Here is a 25,246-nt window from a genome sequence, read left to right on the forward strand (position 1 = left end):
GGCCGAAGGGCCTGTACTGCGCTGTAATGTTCTATGTACTCTGCTCTTGTTTGGTGCTGCACTCTTAGGCCCTGTCCCCTCCTGCCACACACAGGTTATTATTACCTGCATCACCACCCTGCACTACTGCATTGTCCTCTGTAACTTTCCAAATCACCCTGACTATTTAGTTTAAAGCCTTCTCTACAGTCCCAGTTACTCGATTCTCCAGGGCACTGGTCCCAGCCTGGTTCAGGCGAACCCCCCCTCCAGCGTTGCAGCTCCCTCTTCCCCCCACCCAGTGCCGGTGCCACAGTACCCCACCCGCCATGAACCGAAACCCAATCAACCCCTCCCAATGCAAAATCTTTTTTCTGGAGTATGCTCCCAAATCAGGCCCTGAGAATCTCCTCAGGAGATACCACATCCTCGCAGCAAATTGAGAGCTTTTATTTTTTTTAAGAATTGGTTTAGAGTTATATACATATATATGTCTGTATGTGTAGTTAAAAGTGGTTTTGCTGTCATCCCCGGTTTCTCTGGCCGACTGATTGCTTGACGATCGTGTGTCGATGCTAAAGCCGAGTGCTGTTGACGAAGAGGTGAGCACGCTGGCAGAGAGGCTCTGCCTATCTGTCTTACCCACCTCTGCTGCTTGCTGGGACCAGGCGTGCGCTGCTCTATCCAAACGCGGCGGCAGCGTCCTGGAGGACAGACAAGCCCGATCCACGGACGGTGGCTGGCGGGCAGGGGGAGGGAAGCTGAGTCTTACCGGCGGACGACAGCGAAGACAAACCCCGCACACTGAGGGGGGAAAAAAAACACCGACCCCTGGGAAAGGATTTGCCGTCAAACACACACACACACAAACACACACAAAAGGATGTGAGCGAGGTCGGGACAAGCCCTCCCCTCCCTCCGGCTTTTTCTGGAGACAGGTGAGGAGCCGCCGTCGGGTTGTATTTCGTCCGCTGCCATGTCTCCTCGGACGTTGCGCGCGGAAAAAAAAGAATAAAGCCGTTAGCTGCATAAATGTGGTCGACGCTTTTGTCAGAAGAATAGGAAGGTGGCAATCGGCGTTTGTAACGCGGACCGGATCCAAATAGGAGGCAACGGACAATAGTGCGTGTTTCACGGGAGGGAGGGAGGGGAATATTATTTTTTTTCTTGACAGAAAAGATGCAAATTCTTGGATGCAAGATTGGCGTTTCCTCCCGGTCAAAGATTTAAACGCGTCGGGGTTCGGCTGCCCGTCGCGGTTTGTAATTTGGGTTTAAAAAATAGTTTCAAAAATAGTTTAGCAGTGTCAATGTGATAGCTGTAAGATTGTTGTGTGCATATGTGTGTGTATATATATATATATGTATCTATGTAATGTGTGTTGTGAGTTACACTTACGAGCGGCTGGTTGTAAGACATGTGTCGAATTGAATATCACCCAGCCAACATAAAACCCCAGGAAATGCCCTAACTCCACTGCAGGCAACTAATATTTCAGTCGATTTCCCCTTCGTCTCCCCCCCCCTTCCTTTCCCGAATTCTTTTTCCTATTCAACGTTTGAGCAACTGAATATCTAAAGTAGAAGCTTCCACTTTTTATTTCACCCTATAATAATAAAAACAGATAACTTGACAGTATTCAGCTTATGATTTCTGGACACAGTTCCACAATTCATTGTGACGTTTCTGAATGTTTATTGATGATAGTATTTTCAATTGCATTACTTGCCCACAAAAGGTAAATAATAATTTCACATTTAATTCTGTTACCATCTTGTCCCCAGATGGTTGAGACTGGCTTACAATTCATTTTTTGTTGCTCTGATTTTAGCCTCCAGTTATGCAAGTGCTCCTGGCAGTTTTCCTTGGGAGTGTTGACCCTCTTGTCAAACTAGCCTTTATGCTTAAAATTTAATTTAGATGGTCGATGTTGCTCACAGTTCGTGCTGCATTTCATTTCAAAGATTTTCACAACTGTCATGAATATCCCATTCTATTTTAACTCGGAGGCCCAGGAATGTTGGCAGATTTTTAAAAATACATAATTTCTTAATTTTCTGCTTCGTTCATCTCCACTCAGACTCATGAATTATGGTTAGTCTCACAAGTTATTCTTTGTGATGCAAGAAATTGGAGCGGTAGATGTGGAAATGAGTAACTTTGAGAAAATAAACTAAAGGACATGGTTATAACCTCAGTTACTTCAAGCTGCCAAGGAGAAACCAGTTAAAATTTGAAAATGAATAAGCTAAGACAATTTCAATTTTAATTCTACAGCATTCCAAAACTAGGAAATAAAATACAGAAATCTCATTATTTTTTCATTTCAGGATAATAGTTATGTCACTTAGCTCTGCATTGCTTGCATTAATATTGCAACAATTGCAAAACCACTTTTCAAATTTTAGATTTAAATTTTAGAACGAGTTCCGGCAGTCTTTAAGCCATGTTATCTTTTCTAACAATAGAAATTTCACCAACAATCAGAAGGTGTTTTTCATCAATTTAAAGCACAGAGCAGTGCAGAGAATATTTCCGACAGGGAAAAGATGGGGGAAGTGCGACGAGCTCAGTTGCTGATGTTAAGACCTGGCAAAGATATGATGGGCCATATGGCCTTCTGTGCTATAACCGTTTAGTGATTCTATGTCAGCATTTTATTCAACCACATCAAAATTGAGCCATTTCCTGTCCACACCAGACACTAACTTCATCACCCTTCAGGCTGTGTCCATTGGTGCACATTCTCAGCATTTGTTTGACTACAAGCTGGCCCTTCTACGCCATACCTGATTCATTGCAATGTCACACCTTCCCTCTGCAGAATATTGCCTGCTTGTGTTCCAGTGTGCCACTGTCTACTGTCATACCTTCATCCTCTTGAAGATTGATTTAATCACTCATTTCCTCTCCAGTACCCCCATAAACTTCAGGTATCCTGTGACTTTTGTTTCCCTGCACACCTGTCAACTTCTCCTCACCCAACATTCCTGCCTTATACTCCAGCGATTTAATTTCAAGGTCCTCATGATTGGTCTTCAAGCCTCTCTTGCATTATCCATCTTGTTTTGGTAGCTATGTTATACATCAAGACAACAGCCTTGACTCCTCTTGATCGCTGTTCACCTCCATTTTCCCTGTTCCATCATTGAGGGCTGTTATTCCAATTATTATCATAGAATCCCTACAGTGCAGAAGGAGGCCCATCGAGTCTGCACTGACCCCTCCGAAAGAGCACCCTACCTTTTTACAGTAACTTCATTGCAGTGTTAATATATGCTTACTTGTGGCAGTTATTATTGTTATTACCTAGGCCCACTCCCCACCCTATCCCCATAACTCCACCTAACCTGCACATTCGTGGACGCTAAGGGGCCGATTAGCGTGGCCAATCCACCTAATCTGCACATCTTTGGACTGTGGGAGGAAACTCTCTCTTTGATTACTCTGAGGTCAATCTCTCTTTGATTACTTATTTTCCTCCTGAGGCATGGGTCATCTTCGTTACAGGTATAATCATCTAGTTTGCGGGGCTCTTTAGAAAGAGCATTTTTTGTCTACCTCAATCTCTTTTACCACCATTTTCCCCATCAGCATCAGACTTTCTAAACGATGGGCCAGGACTTTTCAAATGGCATAATTTCCCGTCCCGAGGAATCGGTGACAAACACATTTCTGCCAACAATACCTACTCTAACAAATGTTAATTGGCTGGTGGCAGGACTTCCGTTTCTCACTCAGGAGGAAATCGTGCGCTCAGAGAGCTGTCAGCCAATCTGACTGTCCAGCAGCTTCTCTAGTACCAGTAGGGCCAGGAACTCTAATGGACAGGATTGGCACAGCAAACAGTCCTGAGAATCTAAGTCTTGGGGTCCAGGCCCAGCTAAATTTTGGGGGATTTCATGGCAGGATGGGAAACTGAGGCTATAAGGGGTGGATATGTTTGTTGTCGAGAGGATAAGTGTCAGGGTACCTGCTGTGGTCAGATCTATTAAGGGGTGGGGGTGGGGAGAGAGAGATGGGGGCATCTAATGTTGAAAAAGGTTACTGATGGAGGCTTCTCCCCCTACCTGAGCCCTGGTAAGGGTCATTTTTGGATCTTCCCCCTGCCCCGATCTCCTGCCTGCCCTAAAGTTGAGGCTGGGTGGGAAATGGTCATCAGTTGACCATTTAAGGGCTCCCAATAAAGTGACTGCTCCATTCTTGTTTCTGACTTTCACCCATACTGACTCAGTAGACAAACCCTCCTCAACTACCTCCTTTTCTGCAGCTGTGATGCACTCCCTAATTAACAGTGCCACTCCCCCCTCCTCTTTTACCTCCCTCCCTATTCTTCTTAAAACATCTAAACCCCGGAACATCTAACAACCATTCCTGCACCTGTGAAATCCATATCTCCGTAATGGCCACAATAATGTAGTTCCAAGTACTGATCCATGCTCGTAAGTTCATCTCCCTGATTCCTGACACTCCTTGCATTAAAACAGACACACTTTAACCCATTCCACTGAGTGCAACTTTGCCCCATCAACTGTCTATCCTTCGACACAGACTCACTGCATACTATTTCTGCCTGTTCAACAGCTACCCTATCCTCTGATCCATAGCTCTAGTTCCCATCCCCCTGCCATTCTTTGGCTGATTATACAATCCAATGCTTCTAGTATGGAGTAGGGCTTGTGGGGAGGGCAATTCAGGAAATCACAGTTGCAAAGTCTAATTTCCAGATATGCTTTCCTCTTGAACTACATTCCGGTGGCACGGGGGCACAGTGGTTAGCACTGCTGCCTACGCTGCTGAAGACCCGGGTTCAGTCTTCTGCACTGTAAATTCTATGTAAAAAAATCCTGGCCCTGGGTCACTGTCAGTGTGGAGTTTGCACATTCTCCCCATGTCTGCGTGAGTTTCACTCCCACAACCCAAAGATGTGCAGGTTAGGTGGATTGACCACGCTAAATTGCCCCTTAATTGGAAAAAAAAATATTAAAAACCCAAAAAGAATTACATTCCATAGCCAGTTGGAATTGCTGCTTATGTGTTTACATGGTGCACGTAACTTTCACGAGGCGAAGCTGGGAAGGTACACTTCACAACGATACTTAATTACATAGAAATTATAACACCGCTCAAACTAGTCTTTCCATCCATGCGTATCTGCCCCGTTTCCATAACTCTTTTATTTCCATTTCTGTCAATCATCCATCTCACCTATTCTTAAATATTGACATGAGTCAGGCTGCTAGATAAGTAGTTCAGGGAGAAAAGAAAATAAGTATGTGCATTTGGGTTTCTATGAAGTTGGATGGATTGGAGAGGTTTGCGCTGTTTTCCTTGGAACAGAGAAGGCTGAGGGGTGACGCGATTGAGGTATACAAAATTGTGAGGGGTAGAGATAGAAAGACAGGAGGAACGTGCCTCCCTTGGCAGAGAGTTCAAAAGCCAGGGCGGAATTCTCCATCCAGTGACTCTGGAATAGTGAAACGTGATTGGGCGGAGAATCACGCATGAGCCGAAAATTGTGGCTGGGTCCGGACGCCCGATGGAATGCCACTCTCCAGTGCCTCGACAGCGGCGTGAATGCATTCTACTCCACATGTACGGTGAATGCCGTTGGCATTTCATTAACAGACTCGACCCGATATTCTCCTGGGCTCCCACGATGCTCCGCCAGGAGAAATTACCGATGGCAAGGTTCACTTCTGATTTTAAAAATTGGAAAACAGGCGCGTAGCTGCTGACGGCGAGTGGAGGCAGTAGGACATGTTCTCAGAGGCATGACCATGGGCTGCCGGTCCTGCTGTTGGCTGGGCGGGTGTCTGCCACGGCCGGGAGGAGGTGGGGGGGGGGTGGCTGGGGGAAGAGCAGACAAGCTGGGGTTGACCAAGGGATGGGCCGTGAGGTTGGGCTGACTCCCCGGGACCGGCGTGTCCAGCAACAGTCCGCCATTGCCGCGGCCTGCAAGGCAGCCAACTTGCTGCGTAGCCCACAGACTTCACCATGGCCCATGGTTTCGCAGAGTGACACTGGCCGTATGGGTGCCCTCACCCCACCACCCCTGCACTCCACCCCCCTCCCCCCGCCTCTCCCACTACTGGGTGCCACCTGCCCGGGGCATCACAAGGCCCACCCGAGGGCAACGTCCAAAGTAGCCCATACAGGAGGCTGCCGGACAAAGGCTGTAGAGTATAACTCTGGCATGGGTAGGGCCACCCACTGGTACCCCAGGGCCAGGCGTGCGGTGCGGAGAGCAGCGTGCCGTGAGAACGGCCAGGTGTGGGCATGGGAGAGGAGGGAATGGGTGGGTGGGGGGGATGTGCAGAGGCAGGGGCTGCAGTGCAGGCCGGGGCCATCGTGTAGCCCATTGGACCTGGTTGGGCACGGGGGTACGCACCATGCTAACATGTCGGCCTTTCACCCCTTGCAGACAATGGACTTCGGAATTCAACCTGAAATGGTGGCCTTTTTCCTAGCTGCCGCAGCCCTGGGGGATGCACTGAGGCTGTATGAGCAGGAGCTGCTCAGGGAGAAACCTGCAGCACCGGCACATGCCCCAGAGGAAATGAGCCAGCCGGTGAGAGCCGGTCGCCCAATAGGCCGAGGAGGAGGTGGAAAGGAGGCGCCACATCAGGCCTCGAGTGTACCAGCAACGCCTGTCATTCGAGGACCTGGCGGAACGGGCATGCTGTTGAAGACTCCGGCTGAGCAGGGGGAACCGTGTGACATATATGCCGGATCATGGCTCACCTGGTAACTTGGGTGTATGGGGGAGGACGCCCCTTCCGGTAGCCATCAGCTCGCCCTGAATTTTTACGCCATGGAGTCCCTCCAGGTGCCGAGTGGGGATTTGTCCAGAATCTCACAGAGCCCGGTGCACAGTTGCATCCGCACTCATGGAGGCCCTTTATGCCCGGTCGGCAGAACATATCAAATTCAATGTGACCGAGTCCACCAGGATTTCCTGGGCAGCCGGGTTCACCGCCATCGCCGGGCTGCCCGGAGGGAGTGATCAACGGGATGCATGCCATGGGCCGGTCTTCACAAACCGAAAGGGGTTCCACTCGATGATTGTGCAGCTGGTATGTGACCGTGAGCTGCACATCATGCACGTCTGCGCCTGATACCCGGGCAGTGTGCATGACACCTTCATCTTGGCACACTCGACGGTTCCTGATCTCTTCGAGGCGCACCCCCAGGTGAGGGGTTGGCTCCTGGGCGACAGGGGTTCTCCACTGCGGTCGTGGTTGATGACGCTTATCTGGAGGCCACAGACCAACGTGGACTCCCGCTACACGGACTTCCATGCAGCGACCAGGGGCACGATCGAGCAGTTAATCCTGAAGATGTGGTTCAAGTACCTGGACCGCTTTGGAGGGGCCTTCCTGTATAGCATTTGGGCCTTGGGTTGGCAGTAACAGCCGGTCTGGTCCGTAGGATGGAGGATGATGACCTGCGCTGCAATGTGCTCTGGTGCTCCGTGTTGTTTGACAACTTCTGACTCCTACCCATGGTAGCACTTTCCACCGTCCACCTGGATGATCCCTGCATGTGAGCTGGCCATTCTATCACATGATCTCACTGAACATTTGGGGTGGTGGGGGTGGGGTGCGGGGGATTGGTGTTGAAAGGGAGGAGCGGGGTACCGGGACGATGTGCAGTGTCCAACCTCGGGGCCCCGGTCTGTGCCCACCTCCAACATCCGCCATCTCCACCATCCCCACCCAGCGCCTCCTCTGTAGTCAGCCGAACCCTCACACCCTTCTGAAAGAGCATTGAGGCAGTTTGGAAGTTTTGTGCATAGGTGTTAATGTTTAACAGGTGAACATCTCTATAACGGTTTTTCCCCAGTCCCTAATGCTATCCTGTGTCCTGCACTATGGCAGTTAACTTAACCTTTCTGGCCTTACAGCCCTAACGTTCTGACTAGGTGGATCCCCAGGTGGTACATTAGGAGTGGAGGCGGCTTGCTGTGATTCCCGCCCTGCGACCTGGCTCCCCTTTGGTGGCCATCCTCTGGAACAACCGGGCCTGGATGGGCCTGGCAGTCGCTTGGGTGTCCCAGGTATCGTGGTGCCACCCTGTTCTGGCCGCTGCCCGTCGAATGCGCCAGTGACAGGAGAGGAGGCGGAGGAGGGGGGGGGGGTGAGTCCAAGGCACTGTGGTGTTCCATCAGCTCGTCCCTCGGGGTGCCCGATGGCCCACGAGATAGTCCTTGGGATGGGGGTGCGACCAGAGCGAACACCTGGGGCTCACCTGCCACCAGACGCTGCCAGTCCTGAAGGCCTTCTTTCGCCACGGCCATGGAACACAGCCACCAGGCCACCTCCCTCTGGGACTGTGCCACATCACTCTGTGATTGCGCCACCTCCCTCTGGGACTGGCTCAGGTCAGCTAGCGCCGCGCAATGCCATCGACGCCCTCAGCAATAACCAGTTGCGACTGGGCCAAGCTCCAGGGCCAAATAAGGGGATCAGGGGTTATGGGGAGAAGGCAGGAGAATAGGTATGAAAATATCAGCCATGATTGAATGGAGGAGCAGTCTCGATGGGCCGAGTGGCCTAATTCTGCTCCTATGTCTTATGGTCTTATGGAGCACTGCTGCAATGTCCAGGTGGCCCTGCTACATAGCTGCCTGTGACAGGGCAGCCCTGTCTTGTGTCTCGGCCACCGCATGCACAGAGTGCCCCAGCCTTGGACATCCTTACTCATGGCCAATACCTTCGCCCCCTAGGCCTCCACTGGAAAACCACCCATGTGGTCTTGGCCTGGGTGGCAAGCATGGTTGGCACTGCCTCCTGTCCCTGCAGGCGGTTGGACTCCTCCAACTGCACCAGTAAGCACTGGATGGTTGCTGACACCCCTCGAATTCCCGGCTCTGCGTTTGCATCTCCGTTATCGATAGGAACGGGGTCCGCACAACCGAGGCCACGTATAGCCCCGTTTTGCACAGTGGGGCGCTCTGCTCACTTGAACTCCCTATTGTAGCGATAGATCGGGACGCCATTTTTAAGTAGCGTCCCGATCTCCGAGTCCCTCGAAACAATCCCCGACCTCCGCCCCCCTAGCCCTAATGCAATATGGGAGAGCCCCCAGCAACCATGCTGGGCAACTCCGGTCCGATCGCACGGGGGCAAAAAAAATGCCAGCGTGGCACCTTGGCAATGCCAACCTGGCACCATGGCAGTGTCCACCCCACCTAAAAGTGTCACCTTGGCAGACCAGGCTGGCACTGTCAGGGTATCCTGGTGGCACCAGCAGTGCCAGGGCACCACCCCCATGAGTGCCGTTCCTTCTGGAACCTGTTTGTGGGGGCCAGTGCTGCTGAATGGTGCTCGCTCAAGGTCTCTGAGGCGAAGGTGCTGGATCCCAAAGCTTCAGATACCTTGGGAATCAGCACATTTAGAACATGAGGTTTACTGCCTCGCTCTAATAGGCAGATTTGCTAAAACGTGATCCCGCCCATTGTGGGTGGGATTCACATCGTAATTTCTCGCGAGATTGCATTGTACCTTGCGAGGCGTTCCGAGCCGGGTAGATCCCAGGAGCGGGGTCTCCCGGCTTTCAACAGCCACGCTGCGGTATGGTGAGCTGCTTTTCCGGCGCAGCGTTGCCGTTGGATCACACCCTTAGTTTCTGAAATGGAGAATCCCTCCCAGATTCAAGCTATGTGGCAGAAGGATTAGAGAGGACATGAGGGAAACCGTTTTTTACACAAGAGGGTGGTGGGTGTCTGGAATTCGCTGCCCGAGTTGATGGTGCAGGCAGAGACCCCAACCTCTTTTAAAAGGTACCTGGATCTGCACTTTAAGTGCTGAAAGCTGCAGGGCTATATGGGCCATGTGCAGGAAGATAGGATTAGAAAGGGGACCTGAGTATCTGAGTAACATCGACAAGGTGGGCTGAATGCCCCTTCTATGCTGTATCTTTTCTATGGCTAAGGAGTCTGGAGTTATGGAGCATATGGCAGAGAGCAGTTGACAGGGATGGCCTGATTCTGTGATGTAATTTCCATCAAATTTTATGCTCCTGCTTCTCTGCTGGAACTCTGTTGGAACTGTGGTGGAAACTATTTATTTGCCTGCTCAGAATCTCTGCTGCACCTTCAAATGAAGCTGCAGTGGCGGAATGGGAGCAGCTTCAAGGAAATTGCTGACCATGATCTCTGCTTTAGTTACTTAACTGTAAGTGCAATCCACAGCCTCACAACCTTCAATGCAGAAAATACGTTTGGTTCAAAATCTCTTCCATTTGATTTTTACATCCAAGTCCCTTCATTCTAAAACCCTCAGTCCCATCCCTTTATAATTTTAACAAGCCCTTTCGAAGGCCTCGAAGATATCCTCTGTTCCAATGAAGATAGTTACAATTTTTGGAGCCTGTATTCACATTTGAATTTCCTCACACCGAGCAGCATCCTAATGAATCTCCGTTGTGCCATCTGTCAGCTGAACATCCTTCCTACAGTATGGGGCCCAAAGATGCTCATCACCACCTTCTTAAGAGCAATTAGGGATGGGCAATTCGGGATTTGGCCTTGCCAGCAACACCCACATCCCATAAAATAATTAAAAAAAAACCTGCATATTACTCCAACGGTGACTTTATAAAAAAATAATATAGTTTCAATATAGATTCCGTATCACATCTCAACTTTATTATCTATGCCTCACCATAAATCACAGTATTGCATTAACTTTTTTTATGGCCTTATTGATTGGAGCTGCTGTTTTTACTGCATTGTGAACCTGAATACTCAGTTTGCTTTCATTCTCCGTTTTATCTAGCTTTCTCTATTCAAAGTAGAACCATTACTTCCTTCAACCAAAATATATTAACCTCACTTTACTGACATTGAATTGCATCCGCCATTTGTTTGTTAGCTGTTTCACCACCTCCTTCACAGCTTCCTTTTTCCCCTCAGCACTATTTATTCTGACTCCTATTTTAGTGTAATCTGCACCTCTAGATTCCCTCTAGCTCTGTAACCTATTCATTGATGTATACGGTAAACAGAAGCAGCCTAGGACAGACCCTTACAGGACAAAACAACCCACTTCCAGTCACTCTGAGAAACTGTTTTTCATTCATTCTCCCCGTTTCCTCCTTTCTGACAAGTTTTTAATCCAATTTGCTGCCTTTCCTATAAATTACTTGGTTGAAGGAATAGAGAGAGAGCTGTATATCTAAGTTTGCTGACAATACAAAGTTACGTGACACAGTAAATTGTGTAGATGAGAGCAGAAAGTTGTAAAGAGACATTGATAGATTAGGTGAGTGGGCAAAAATTGCGGCAGTTTAATGTGGAAAAGTATGAGGTCACCCACTTTGGACCTAAGAAAGATAGAAAGGAGTATTTTCTAAATAAGGAGATGCCAGGGATTGAAAATGAGCACAGAGATTTAGGAGTCCAAGTACTGAAATCAATAAAAGCTGATGGACAGGGACAAAAGATAATTAAAAAGGCTAATGGAATGTTGGCCTTTATCATAAGAGGACTGGTGTACAAAGTGTTGGATCTGATGTTCCAGCAGGACAGTGTTCTGGTGAGATGCCATCTGGAATACTGCATTTAGTTCTGCTCTCCCACCTCAGGAAGGATACGCTGAAGAGGGTGCAATGCAGATTCACCAGAATGACGCATAAGCTAAAATTGTTAAATTATCGGCATAAATTGCATAGATTAGGCTTGTATTCACTTGACCGTAGAAGATTAAGTGGTGGATCTAACAGGTGTTTAAGATGATTAACAACTTGGTAAGGTAGTTAAGCTGTTAGGCAAACTGTTTCTTCTGGTGGGAGAGGTCAGAACGAGTTGGTATAACTTTTAACATTAGTTCTAGCGGTTCAGGGGTGTTGCCAGAAAGCACTTTTTCATGCAAAAAGTAGTGGAAGTCTGAAACTATTCCAAACCAGCCCCACCTGCACCCCAACTAACCCTCCCCCCTCAAAAAAGGGAGCGGTTGAGGCTAGGTGAATTGAGAATTTCAGAACTGAGATTGATAGGTTTTTGTTAGTATTAAGGCTTATGTAACTAAGGTGAATAGATGGGGTTACGATACAGATAAACCATAATCAAGATGAATGATGAGAGGCAGAATGACTGCTTCCTGTTCCTATGTTTCTTTCTATGTTTCCTTAATTCCATCTGCCTTAAACTTTTCCACTGGTATTTTGTGAAAGTTCATGTACATCATCACATTCACTCACATTTCCTCACATTGATTAGTTTCCCCACTTATTGTACCCCTTTTCTTGCTTTTTGGACCATAGAATAGAAGATTTCATAGAGTCCCTGCAGTACAGAAGGAGGCCATTCGGCCCGTAGACCCTCCGAAAGCGTACCCTACCTAGGTCCAATGCCCTGCCCTATCCCCATATCCCCACCTAATCTTTGGACACTCAGGGAAAATTTAGCGTGGCCAATCCACCTAACCTGCACATCTTTGAACATTTTCATTTATTTTTTTGTTCCGTTTATTAGTTGTTCTCCGCTTTCTCTGCCACAGTTTTTAATTCAATCTTTCCTCATTTTATTCCTCTCCATGCTTTTATGCTTCTGCCACAACTTCTGCAGACATGGATTCAGCTCCCAACATGCACACTGATGGCACCCAAATCTAACTTTCCATTACCTCTCTTTGCAGCTCCATTGCCTCTGTGCAGTTAGACTGCTTGTCTGATATCCAGTCTTGGATGAGCTGCGGTTGTTTCCAGCTAAACACTGGGAAGACCAAAATCACTGTCACCATTAGCTGTATCGTTGTCATTTACCCCATCGCTTTCTCAGCCACTATCTAAGATGAGCCAGACTGCCCATAACCTCAATATCATATTCAACCCTAAATTGACTGACTGTATCTTCCATGCATATCAAGAAGTATTAATCTAATAGAGCAATTAGTACTATAAAATTATGGTTGGCTGTTCAGCTTGTTCTTTTCAGGTCAATGCTGGAATATTTCAATGGCTTTTAAGGAGGAAAACGTAGATAGTTGGAGGAAAGTGGTGGTTCTAGCCAAATAGGATCCTAAGGCACTTTGTGGTAGAATAATTTCCTGGTGTAAGAGGAAAATGTCTGGGGATCAGGCTCCAGAGTCACTCTGAGTGGGAAGAGGAAGGCTAATGCTAATGTTGGGAAATGAGACTGGATGGAAGGTGTAGAAACATGTGCTGGGTTGGGACAGAACTTTTCTGTGCAAAAGGTTTACACGAGAGGCTACATTCAAATCAACAATGTAAATATAACCACTATTACATAGGGCGTGATTCTCTGGCATCGTTGTGCTTTCGTTTGAGAGTAACGAGGCAGGTGAATAGCGGGAGAGGGCAAAAATGAGATCCATGCTGGGCGCCAAACAGTTTGCGATGCAACCGGCCCCCTCCCATAGCCAAAATCAGGATCTCGCCGCAGCGTGGGGCGAAAACAATTATCACCACTTAAGCCCCATTTCCATACAGTCAACGAGAGCGACCTCGTATCCAACAGCCTCTCGTCATTTAGCGGCCTCCCCAGCAAGTGTTCACGCAGGCGTTGATTAGTACTCCTTTTTATAAACATGAAACTGGCGGAAGGGCTTCTATGGGGAGCTCAGAGGCAAAGAGCCGGGGGTTGCTGGGATTGCTACTCCAGTGCTTGGGAGATGGGGGAACCTCCGCAGGGGTGGGCCGCCATGTGGGGTGGGGAATGGCAACAGAGTGGCAATCGCTCGTGGCACCACCATGCCAACCCTTGGATCATGTGTACCCGTTTCGGTAGCAACCCTTGTTCCTGCCCGTCAGCCTCACTGATCACCCATAATCCCTACCGACTGCTGAGGCCCTTGGCTGCGTGGCTGAAGGCTATTGCCGATAGGAAATTGGCAATCGTGGTTAAGTGAGCACTTGACACATGCCAAGTGGAATCCCATGGGAGGGCGGGCCATGCAGCATGTGCGAGTCTTTGCCTAGCATCCCAACCACACCTTGATGCCTCTGCACTGTGCTTGAATACTGTGGGAATCAACACCACACAAGCAACATCCAAACACCCAGGGGATGGGACACAGCTCCGGAGTCTTGTCCACGGCAGGAGGATGGGCGAGCGCCACGAGGAGTTGGGGGGGAGGGGGCGGGGGCGGGGGGGGGGGGGGGGGCTGCCTGGAGAGATGCACAAAGTGTCCGGGGGTCAGCCCGCATTGCGGAAGAAAGTGACAGAGGCATCATAATGGTTGTGCAAAAAGTTGTTTAATGTGCTGTACAATACCTCGTTCCTGGTGCCCCCTCCCCCAACCCCCATTCCCCATCTCCCCCCCACTCCTCCACCCTGGTGCCTTCAGTGATACTCAATGTGCATGACCCTCCTAGCTCTACCACTACATCTTGGTGTTTCCCCAGGATGCACATCAGAGATGGAGGCAGCCAACTGCTTACCTCGTCCCGTGGCCCATGATGCCCCTGGCGGGTGTCCTCTGGGGCCGAAGGGCCCCGGCTCACTTTTCGGCGGCATATGCACAGCTGTGCTGCCCTGTCCCATGTGTGACTTCGAGACATGGCCTCATCAGAGGGGTGGAACATGGGGGAGCTGGTGGCTACTGTCGCCGCCCAAGGGATGGGTCCTGGGTTGGCACTCAGCGCTCCATCTTCCCGATCAGTGCCCATAGGGCCCTGTGGTTCACCTTGAGATGGAGGGGCAGCCGGTTCGATCCCTGGCTGCCCTGCATCGTCTAGCTCTGCCAGCCCTGACAGTTCCCCATAGTCCGCACCATGGTGTCGACGCCCTCAGCAATGCTCCTCAGTGACTGGGACGCGCTCTGCAGTGCCTCAGTCATGCCCACCTGCGACTGGGACAAGCTCCGCAGCGTCTCGGCCATGCCCATCTGAGAGCGGGACATATCCCGCAGAATCTCATCAAGGTCGGCCTGGTGCTCAGTGACATCCTCCAGTGAGGTGGTCATTCTGCTGAGATCCTCAGCCATAGCCATCACGGGCCACGCAACGCCTTGGACACCTTCACTAATGGTGCCGACATTGTTCTCCACACGTTGCCATCCTAGCAGTGTTTGCCTCAGTGGCACTCAATGCCGGTGCCATCTCCTGCGCCCGTAGCCTCTGGGACGCTTCCAAGCTGCTATGGATTGCTGGAGCAACGCTGACATTTCCCTCTGAACGTCCTGGCCACTCCCTATCATCTCCATCAGCTCCGGGTAACCCACTTCCAGAATCTCAGCTGGGACTCAGCTGGGTCCTGGGATCCAGCAGCCCTCTGACTGCTGTCTCGCCTGGTGGTTCCTGTCTCCACCTGATGTATATCATCAGCTGTGTGGTGCTCACCAGAATGTGCCCCAGAAGCCTGTTCACTAACATGTCCCACTGAGGTGCATTTATCTGCGCTGTTGGGGGGTGGGGATGCCAGCTGTGCCGGGACCACGGTTGCATCCTCAAAGCTCTCCTCGGAGGTGGTCTCGGAGTCAGGAGAGGGGGCCACCCAGGATGGGCCGGCGCTGTTGGTTGGAAGACCTGCGGGAGAATGGACATGTGGTCAGTGGGAGGATGGACCAGGCAGTAAGGCAATCGCTACTCACGTTTGACAGGTCCCCTGGGTGGAGCCTGGTGGTTCCTCATCTCTGGTGTCCGCCAGCCTCTGCGTGGATGACCGATCTAGCCTCGGCCCTCTCAGACACCTCCAGAGCCTGCTCCTCGAAGGAGGTGAGGATTCTTATGTCTGGCACCCCTCCACGGGTCTGGGTCTTCTCCCGCCGATTGTGGGAGAGCTTTTCCTGAGGAGACACAGAGAGGGCATCGTTAGCCACAAGCGTGGTTCAGTTGTGGGAGAGTGGGTGTGAAGGCGGGGTTGGGAGAGAGAGTGCTGGGGGTCATTTGGAGAGTTAGGGGGTGGATGCTTCCGGGGGAGGGGGGTGTTGGTGCCTACTCACTCGTGCTACCCTGTGTAGGTCGTTGACCTTTTCCTGCACTGCTGGCCAATCCTCTTGGTCATACTGTTTGAACTAATGGCTTCCGCCACATTCCAGGCTGCATAGTGGCTCACCCTCTGGGACCCCCCAGGGAACAGGACATCCTTCCTGTTCTCCAGTGCATTGGGGCTGGTCTCCGCGGCGCCATTATTACGAGCTGGCTGGGGTTGGCTGAGCAAGTGCAATTTTAAGTGCTGCTAGACCTTGTTAACGGGGGGCTTTCGAGCGCGGTCCCTGTGAATCAGCTGGTGAAGTGTTATTTGCGACAAGAAGCCTGTGAGACCTCATTCGGTGGACCAATTAATGTTGAATAGTGTTGCTGGTTTCGCTGGGCCAAGCGCCAGGAAGCTTGCAGCAATTCCTGCTCGCTACCATCCTTCGAAATATTTCCGGATAATCGCGCCCATAGATCATTTAGTTTTTACTGCTGCGCAGCTTGGGTTGGTGAGTTTCAGAGCATTCAAACTTATTCCAACTTATTGGTATATTTATGTGATTGATTCGGTGTGTTTTTTAAAATAGGCTTTACTTTTAAACGATCCATAAATCCTGTGTTATAGCCTTTCAATGGTCTTTAATAACTCTGGGGATGCATAAATAATATTCTGACTGCAGTGTAAATTGGTGATGTAAATTTTAAATTAGAACATTACCGCTCTAAGCACTTTCATGACAGTTTGTCTTTTTGAATTAATAATATGAATCACCTAGGCCCATGCAGCACCCATCCCTGATCCAGCTTGGACATTTCCCCCAACATTTATATTTCACAGCTAGAATTTCCATAAACAGACACATTCCATTGGGAATTAAAGCCCCTGTGTTAATTGAATACCACGTACGCATCAGTAGTTGACTCCTAGTTGTAATGTACTGCTCACTGAATAAGTGGGATGCCCGAAATGTCTTGCCACCTCCAAAGGTAGGAGACCCTCTGATGCGGCGGTAACATCCCTACCTCTGAAGCTCTGGGCTCAAGCTCAATGCCAGGACCTGTTGGCCACGGAAGGAGCGTTCAGACCCGTTTCACCGAGCCGCCAGTCCTTCCAGTATTCTCCAGAGGGTTTCCCTCTGTGTGCATGAAGACACACGTTAAAAAAACCTCCTAAAGTGAAAAATTATTTTTTGCCTGAGCAATGTAGACAGGCTACAATTTATTGACGAATAAAATAATAACTACAAGCAAAAATGACAGTCACATACTAATACTGATAATAACTGATTGTTCAATAACTCATTTGCACAGTATGTAGACTTTGATGACAGAAGTACATCACTCTCGTATTGTCTCTTAATGATGCCTCAGAAACAAACGCCCTGGAACTCCTGGGGATTCTGTCAGTATCAAAACGTATCTTTGGCAGAAGACCTGTGGAGACCCCTCAAAAAATGAGAGCACAATGGTTGTCCTGAGTTCCCACCAAATCCACGAGGTTCCTCTTTGCTGTAGGCAAATGATAGCAAAGGGGCAGTTCAGGGGCTGAGACACATCATCGTAAAAGGATTTGCCCTCCTTAGGCTTAACTAGCATATCAATGAAGAACAGTATGATGAAGAGCATACTGGCCTCTACATGGGTGAATGTGGTCCCCAGGGTAGAATCCAGGCCAGGTAAGGGGTCTGAAGTCCCAAGGAAAATAATATTGAAATATACATTGAATATTGAAATATATATATATATATATTTTTAATGTTTTTATTAAGGCATATATATACATCAAACACAACCAAAACCAAAAAGAGAACAAACAGGAAATCTCATAACAAATAAGTAGCCAACACCTGCGCCCCACCCTCCCTGCCGTGCCTCCCACCCTCTCTGTCTCCTTTTTTTCAAACCCCAAATCCCTCCCCCCACCCCCAGCTGTCTTAACTATCCTGGGAGAAGTCGATAAACAGGTTTCCACCTCCCGGCAAACCCCTCCACAGACAGACCCTCTCAAGGCGAACTTGATTATTTCCAACCTAAGGAATTCCGCGAGGTCACTCACCCACCCCCGTGGTTTCCTCACATAGTTTCTCACCTGTAAGTACCAGACCCCGTTCCCACTGGGCAACTCGTAATCCTCTACCAGTCGCTCCAAGCTCGGGAAGCAGCCCCCCATGAATAGGTCCCCAACTGCAAGCCTGCCCCCCCTCCCCCCACGCCCCTGCTCCAGCAGCACCTTCTTCACCCATGGGGCTTTCCCGCCCACACAAACCCCGAGATTAATGCATTGATCTTCCGAAGGAAAGCCTTTGAGATAAAAATCGGAATTCTGGAGTACGAAAAGAAACCTCGGGAGTACCGTCATCTTCACGGACTGCACCCGCCTCGCCAATGACAGCGGGAACATGTACCACCTCTTAAAATCCCCCTTCATTTGCTCCACCAGCCAAGCCAAATTCAATTTATGTAATTGCTCCCCACGCCACCTGGATGCCCAGATATCTGAAACGTGCCCCCACTACCTTAAATGGCAGCTCGCCCAACCTCCTCTACTGTCCCCTCGCCTGGATCGGAAAGACCTCAATCTTCCCCATATTAACTTATACCCAGAAAACTGGCTGAATTCCACCAAAGTGTCTATGATTCCCCCAATATTTTCCAATGAGTCCAATATGTAGAGCAACAGGTCGACCACATATAGCAAGACATTATGTTCCACCCCTCCCAGCACAATCCCTTTCCAACCCCTTGATGCTCTATGTTCCATTGCCAGTGGCTCTATCGCCAAGGCAAAGAACAATGGGGAGAGTGGCCATCCCTGCCTCGTCCCACGATGCAGCCTAAAATACCCCAAACTCGCCCGGTTCGTCCTTACACACGCTGCCGGTGCCTGATACAACAACTGATCCAAAAACCCATGCCCCAACCCAAACCGCCTCAGTACCTCCCACAAATATTCCCATTCTACCCGATCAAAGACCTTCTCCTCGCCCCTAATGACCTCCACATCCCGTCACTCCGAGGCATCATTATAATGTTCATCAGACGCCTAACATTGACCAACAGATTCCTCACCTTTACAAACTCTGACTGGTCTTATCCTATCACTCCCAGCACCCAGTCTCAATCTGCGAGGCCAGGATCTTTGCCAACAACTTGGCGTCTACATTCAGCAGTGATATCGGGTGGTAAGACCCACACTGCTCTGGATCCATGTCCTTCTTCAAGATTAAAGTTATTGAGGTCTGTGATAAAGTGTGGGGGAGCTCCCCCTTCTCCCTCGCCTCATTAAATGCCCTCACCAGCAGGGGCCCCGGTCTCCCAAAAACCTTTTATATAATCTACCGGAAAACCATCTGGGCCCGGGGCCTTCCCTGCCTGCATTGCCCCCATGCCCTCCATCACCTACACCAGTCCAATGGGTGCTCCCAACCACTCTACCAGGTCCACCTCCACCGTGGGAAACTTCAGCCCGTCCAGGAATCGCCACATCCCCCCCCCCCCCGCAAAAAAAAGATGTGCGGGATAGGTGGATTGGCTACGCTAAATTGCCCCTTAATTGGAAAAAAAAAAACTGGGTACTCTAAATTTTTTTTTTTTTTTTAAAAGGTCCACTCACCCCCAGCCGCAACAAAGCATCTCGAAGGAGGATAAAGGTTCTCCCAATAACCGACAAAATTAAAGATACAGGAAAAAACTGAAAAAGGACCCATCTCCTCAGCCATCTCCTCCACAGTTCAATGTCCTCCTTCACCTGTCAGTCCATTGTCTCTTAAAAACTCCATCGCCTCCTCTGGTGTTCATAAATTAAGTTCTCGGCTGTTAAAGATCACCCAGAGGCGAGCCGGGTACAACATCCCAAATTTGACCCCCTTTTTAAAGAGGGCAACCGTCACCTGATTAAACCCGGCTCTCCTCTTCGCCAGGTCCGCACCCAGGTCCTGATACACCGAAGCTCACTCCCATCCCTGGTGCACCTCCTTGTTTGCCTCGCTCATCTCAGTATATTCTCCTTGTGCAGGAACCGGTGAAGACGCACCACCATTGCCCTCAGCGGCTCATTCGCCTGCGGCTTCCTCATCAGCGCCCAGTGTGCTCGGTCAACCTCCAGGGGCCGGTCAAAGGCACCCTCCCCCATCAACATCGCCAACATCTTGGCTACATACGTGCCAGCGTCCGCTCCCTCGATGCCTTCAGTCATCCCCACGATTCTTAGGTTCTGCCTCCGGGAGCGATTCTCCAGGTCCTCCACCTTCTCCTTTAACCGCTTCTGGGTCTCCCACATCACATCTATATCAGCCACCAATGAGGCGAGCTGCTCCTCGTGCTCCCCCACCGCCTCCTCCAGTTTCCGAAAAGCCTGGCCCTGGGACTCCAGCCTCTGCTCCCCACGGTCAATTCTTGCTTTCAATGGTTCCACTGCTTTGGCTAGGTCCTCCTGGGCCTCCCACCGCTGCCGGCTAAACATTTAAAAAGTCCACCAGTTGGTCCATTGGGCAGGCAAGGTAGACCCTTTACCCTCCGCCATCTTAACATGTGCCGCATGAAGATTCTCCTGCTCCAACTGCTCCCTTCCTCTCAACCCACTTCTGGTCCGTGGCTTCATCCACCAGCCCCACCAGTGGGGTCAAACTTTCCTCCAGCCACTACTACACCTTTTTTCCACAAAACATCCACCCTACAAACGGGGAAATGGTCCAAAAAAACAGCCTTGAATGGGAGCTGCCAAATGTGCGAACACTCACACCATGGTCACCACTGGAAGTCTGAAATATATATTTTTTGATAGTTGCCACAATTATGAAGGATAGCAGGGTGGTAAGTGATGAGGTGGTAGGAATGCAGGTGTGTAGGGTGTGAGGTGGGTAGGATGGCAGGTGTGTAAGATGGAAGGGTGTCAGTTATGTAGGGTGTCGGTGGGTGAGGTGGATGCAGTGGCAGGCGGGTGATGGGTTGATAGGTCAGGGGTGGAGTTGGGTCAGTTCGGGAGAGATTGTCAGGTCGTGGGGGCTGGTCAGGTTGGGTTGGGGCTCGTCAGGTTGGGCTGGAGGTAGTCGTGGTGGCAATGAGGGCTAGTTGGGTGGTGAGAGCCAGTCATGCTGGGTCAGGGGAGTTGGGGGTTCGGCGGGAGGGAGGTTGGGGGGAATCAGGTGGTGGGGGCAGGTCAGGTTTAGTCGGGTGGTGGAGGCAAGTCATGTCGGGTCGGCGGGGGGAGTCAGGGGGTCAGTCGGGTGATTGGTGATGTCGGTTCTGTGTTTACCCAGGGTTGAGACTATATAGGGTCAGGATTTTCTGTCCTTATCCATTCCTGGGGTCTTCTGGTCCCGTCGAAAGTCAATGGTCCTTTGGCTGGCCAGCTGTATCCCCTGTGTGCAGTCACAGAGGGACCGGAAAATCTCGGCCTAGGATTTTTCACAGGTAACGAATCGAGTAATAAGTCAAAACTGTCCGAAGTCTCCAATTCTAACCCAGAGTTGAAGACTTTTCCAAAGAGTCCTGGGGAGCAGGGGAATTACCCATTGGATGTTCAAAGTTCCTGGGCAATTCCCATGGAGTTGGTGAGTTGGGACCTCTGAGGGGTCCCGTGGCGTATCTTCTCAGGTATGCCTGTTCTACGATTATGCAGAGACTGGAAGATCTTAGCCATTATTTTTCAATAACCAAGCAATCAAAATGCAAGCATTTTCTTTACCATTTAACACGTTGTGAATGTGGGGACTTCTTTGTAAACTACTTGAGTGTAGGCAGTTTGAAAGCCTAATTGCCAATAATTTAAATGGAGTTAATGTCTCTTTGTCCATTAAGGAGTCTATAATTTGATTAAATCAGGATTAAAGGTATTTTTTTCAGAACAATACTTTATTCATAAAATTTGTAAAATTACCTACCAAAATATTTTAAATTGGATATTGCGAAAAGTGCAATAAAATTCAACTTTTCTCCATACAGCATGTTGCACTCATGAGATACCTCGATACAACTGCAGTGCACTTTGCATTTACTTTATACGTTCAATGTCAAGCACGCAGCCCAAGGGCTTTTACACAATTACCAGTCCCTCTGTGCATTATGGCTGAAAGGCTTTAGACTGTAACCTTTCACACTGCGCCTTTGCGGCAGCTGTCCCAATATTAGTGCGTCCTCAGCACATTATCCTGGACATCGGAATGTGCCAGTCTGTAACACTCAGTCACACACAACACTTTGAACTGAAAGACCAAAAAGCTTCAGAAGACCAGAGAGTGTCTTTAAATGATTTGGTATTCCTCCAACAGTAATTGATGTTTGTTTTGGTGTGCATCCCTGGGGACAGCTCATAGAGCACAGAGCCCAGTGTCACAGTACTACTCCGGGATGAACCACAACAGAAATCTGTGCATCTCTTTCCAGTTCTACTTTGCAGTCTCCCCCTCACCACAGCTGCTTCAAAGACAGTGTGTAGTACAGTTGCTTCAAAGACGGTGTGTGGTGGTGCTAAATTAGGATCGAAGGTTCGCTGCAGCTTTGAAACAATTGCACTGCTTGTAGTATTCAATGCATATTTTCAAGTAAATGCTTGGCTGCCATCTCAACGAGCCTATAACAAAAACTGTATAGGGCTGGTTTACCTGACTCTCATTACAGAACAGGCCTACAGATGGTTGGGCCTAGCACCAGCAAAAAGGGAGGATAATTTAGCTGCAGCGTTTGAGTTTGCCTTCGATTAAGGTAGAAATCAGTAATCAGAAGGAGCCAATTGCCTCTAAACCATCTGTTGAGAAAGGGACCTTAAATGTAAAAATGTAACTAACTCTTTCTTTCTTTGGCCTTCTAAAAAAATCCCCAAGGGAACTCTAATTTCAGGTGGTTATTTGGAAAAAGCTACCATCTTGCTGCCATTGTGTGTGTGGGTGTCCGTTGAATAATACTCCAGGAAAATGAAGTAGGAGGTGAGGAACACTCACTTTCCACTTCATTTGCTTTGGTATGTCAGGCCAATGCCGACCACCCCTTCTCAGAGAAGTCCCAGAAATTCCTGGGCTGTATAAAAATGGCAATTACTGATTAAACTGGTCTCTGTTTCTTTTCCCTGTTCTCTGCTTGATGAAATTAAGTTTTCCTGAGGACAATGGCCATAAAAATAGGGACCAATTTTGTTTACAAAAACATACATATTCCATGGGATAAAATCACTTATCTTCGTCACAGGCTGATATTTCAGCATGCTGTGGTGTACTTTATATTTTCACTTGGTAGAAGTTATCCCATTCCACTTTCTAAATAGAATCTGATCTTTGCATTAGAAGTTTGATTCACCAAGCAAATATATTTTTGTATAGCTTATTACTCTATACTTTCCAATCATTGTGTACACATCAAGTAATGGTTGAGATATACTTATGCTATATAGTTTATTTTTAATAGAATTGATACTGTGGTGGCAGTATATAAATGCTTTACAAATAATATTTTTTGTTTCAGATTTCTTTGTGCAGCTCTCTTCAGGGGAATTCCTTACCTTTTTAACCTATTTGCTAATGATGAGACCAACAAAATTTCACGCATGTGTGGCTATTTTGGCCACCCTCATCTGCTTACCAGGACTGAGATCGTCTGTCATTCAGAAACGGCAAAGAAGGAACATACGGATATTTGAGGTTTCTACTGCAAAGCCAGAAGGCATCACAAGCTATAATGAAAACAATAACGGGGTGAAAAGTGACACAGTGCTAAATGGAGAAACAGCAAGTTCCACTGCTTCCAGCAATATTTTAAGGCCTTCATTAGAAACATTAACTGCTGCAATAAATGCTAGCATTGCCCATGTAGAAAAAACAAAACAAACCAATAAGGCGGAAAATGAAAATGTAATCACCATAACTAGCCTTGATATATTACCTACGACTACAACAGTGGTGCCATCTCAGAAACCATTCAGTGCAAGTACACAGGGTGCTGAATGGAATAAAACTCTACATTCGAAACAGAAAGAATTTGTAACAGTCTTAGCAACAAAATCCTCTTCCAATCCTGGCCCTGATGCCAGTGAAGTTAACAATATTGTTTTCATGACAACGGGAGCAACACCGAATGACGCAGCCACCCTTGATAAAGAGAAAACTGATGGAACAATGAAGAATAAGAAACAAGTCCCAGCACCGGTTACAATTTCCACTGTACTTAATGGAACCACCAAAAGTGAAAGCAGTGGTGTGACACTGGGGACAACTGATTCTAGCAGTGAAAACTTTACACTGAATAGTCACGACACGACAGCGTTGCCTCTTACAAGTAAAACTATTCTTACAGTAAATACGACACAAAAAGATGTCAATGTATTGACTTCGGAAATGTTAAATTTCTCAGAATTCACAAGTGCAAATGTCGAAAGTTTCAGGAATGAAGAAGTAACAACCACAACAATAATCAGTGAACCAGAAGGTAATTACTTCAGCTGGAAAGTAAACAGTCCAAATGCTGATAAAGAAATGAATGAAATCATGGCAACTACAGTGGGTGCAGTAACAGACAGCAAGGCACCCAATACATTTCAGGTGACAACCACACCCAGAGTTACACCATCAATCAAGGGGCCTGCGATGACAGAGTCAGTCTCATCAGCATCTACAGAAACTATGTTGAAAACAACTCAAACAACGCAAGTATTCAGCACAGCAGCTATAATTGAAACTACCAAAAAAACATATAAGGGATTGAGTTCAATGTTGGCAGTGACAAATGGGATTCCTGCTGTCAGATCTGCTTTGTCAACAACACATCTCCCTGAGAAACAAGTCTCTGAAGGTATAAGTATAGATAAATTATTAAAAAATCTAAGGAGTGTAATATTGCATGGTTGTAATACCTTGGTGAGCTTCTGATGTTGATTGGATTGTTCCATGGTATCACATGACATCCACGAGCAAATCGCTCGTAAAAATTTAGAATTTATTTTAGCTTTACTGATTCCTAGCTCCCGCATCCCCCTCAGTAAATTCTCTAGACCAGGCCTTTAATGTGCTCTACTTTCCTTCCCCACAAATATTCCAACGCTAATATACTCTTCCTCTCCCTCCCCAGTGCAAATACGTCAGCTCCGCTCCTTCCACCCAGTGTTTCCCAAATATTCCTTTATTCTGCCGTCAAGGCCCACTGAAGTGTTCCAGCTCTCCACTGTATGCCCTGTTCCCTAGTATTGCAGCAACACCCTCCAAACTGAAAATGTCCCCTGGTTGTGAGCCACACAGTGGGTGATCTTCAAATATATTATAGAATGATGCTCTCTTTTGGCTTAAGTTTTGAACTCTGGAAGAAAAACACAGGACAAGATAAATCATAGGTTTTAAAAACCATAAAAATCACTTTCTCCCCTCCCTTAATTGTCTCGACTTGGTATTTGCTGAGTGAACCA

At 48.5% G+C, this 25,246-nt stretch overlaps 1 protein-coding gene across 4 annotated transcripts in view; it reads left to right on the forward strand.

The window, feature by feature from the left end:
- Positions 1–375: 375 nt before the first annotated feature.
- LOC140399936 (uncharacterized) overlaps positions 376–25,246 on the forward strand; it is a 237,743-nt gene continuing 212,872 nt past the window's right edge. For 2 of the 4 annotated variants that reach the window (XM_072489426.1, XM_072489441.1), the window contains exons 1-2: positions 595–917; positions 23,317–24,639. In XM_072489426.1, coding sequence (XP_072345527.1) covers positions 23,373–24,639 — 1,267 coding nt within the window. In that variant the 5' untranslated portion in view covers positions 595–917; positions 23,317–23,372. The other 2 variants (XM_072489433.1, XM_072489447.1) reach the window with 2 other exon arrangements.

The sequence above is a fragment of the Scyliorhinus torazame genome, chromosome 2 (assembly GCF_047496885.1).
Source record: "Scyliorhinus torazame isolate Kashiwa2021f chromosome 2, sScyTor2.1, whole genome shotgun sequence".
Classification (NCBI taxonomy): domain Eukaryota; kingdom Metazoa; phylum Chordata; class Chondrichthyes; order Carcharhiniformes; family Scyliorhinidae; genus Scyliorhinus; species Scyliorhinus torazame.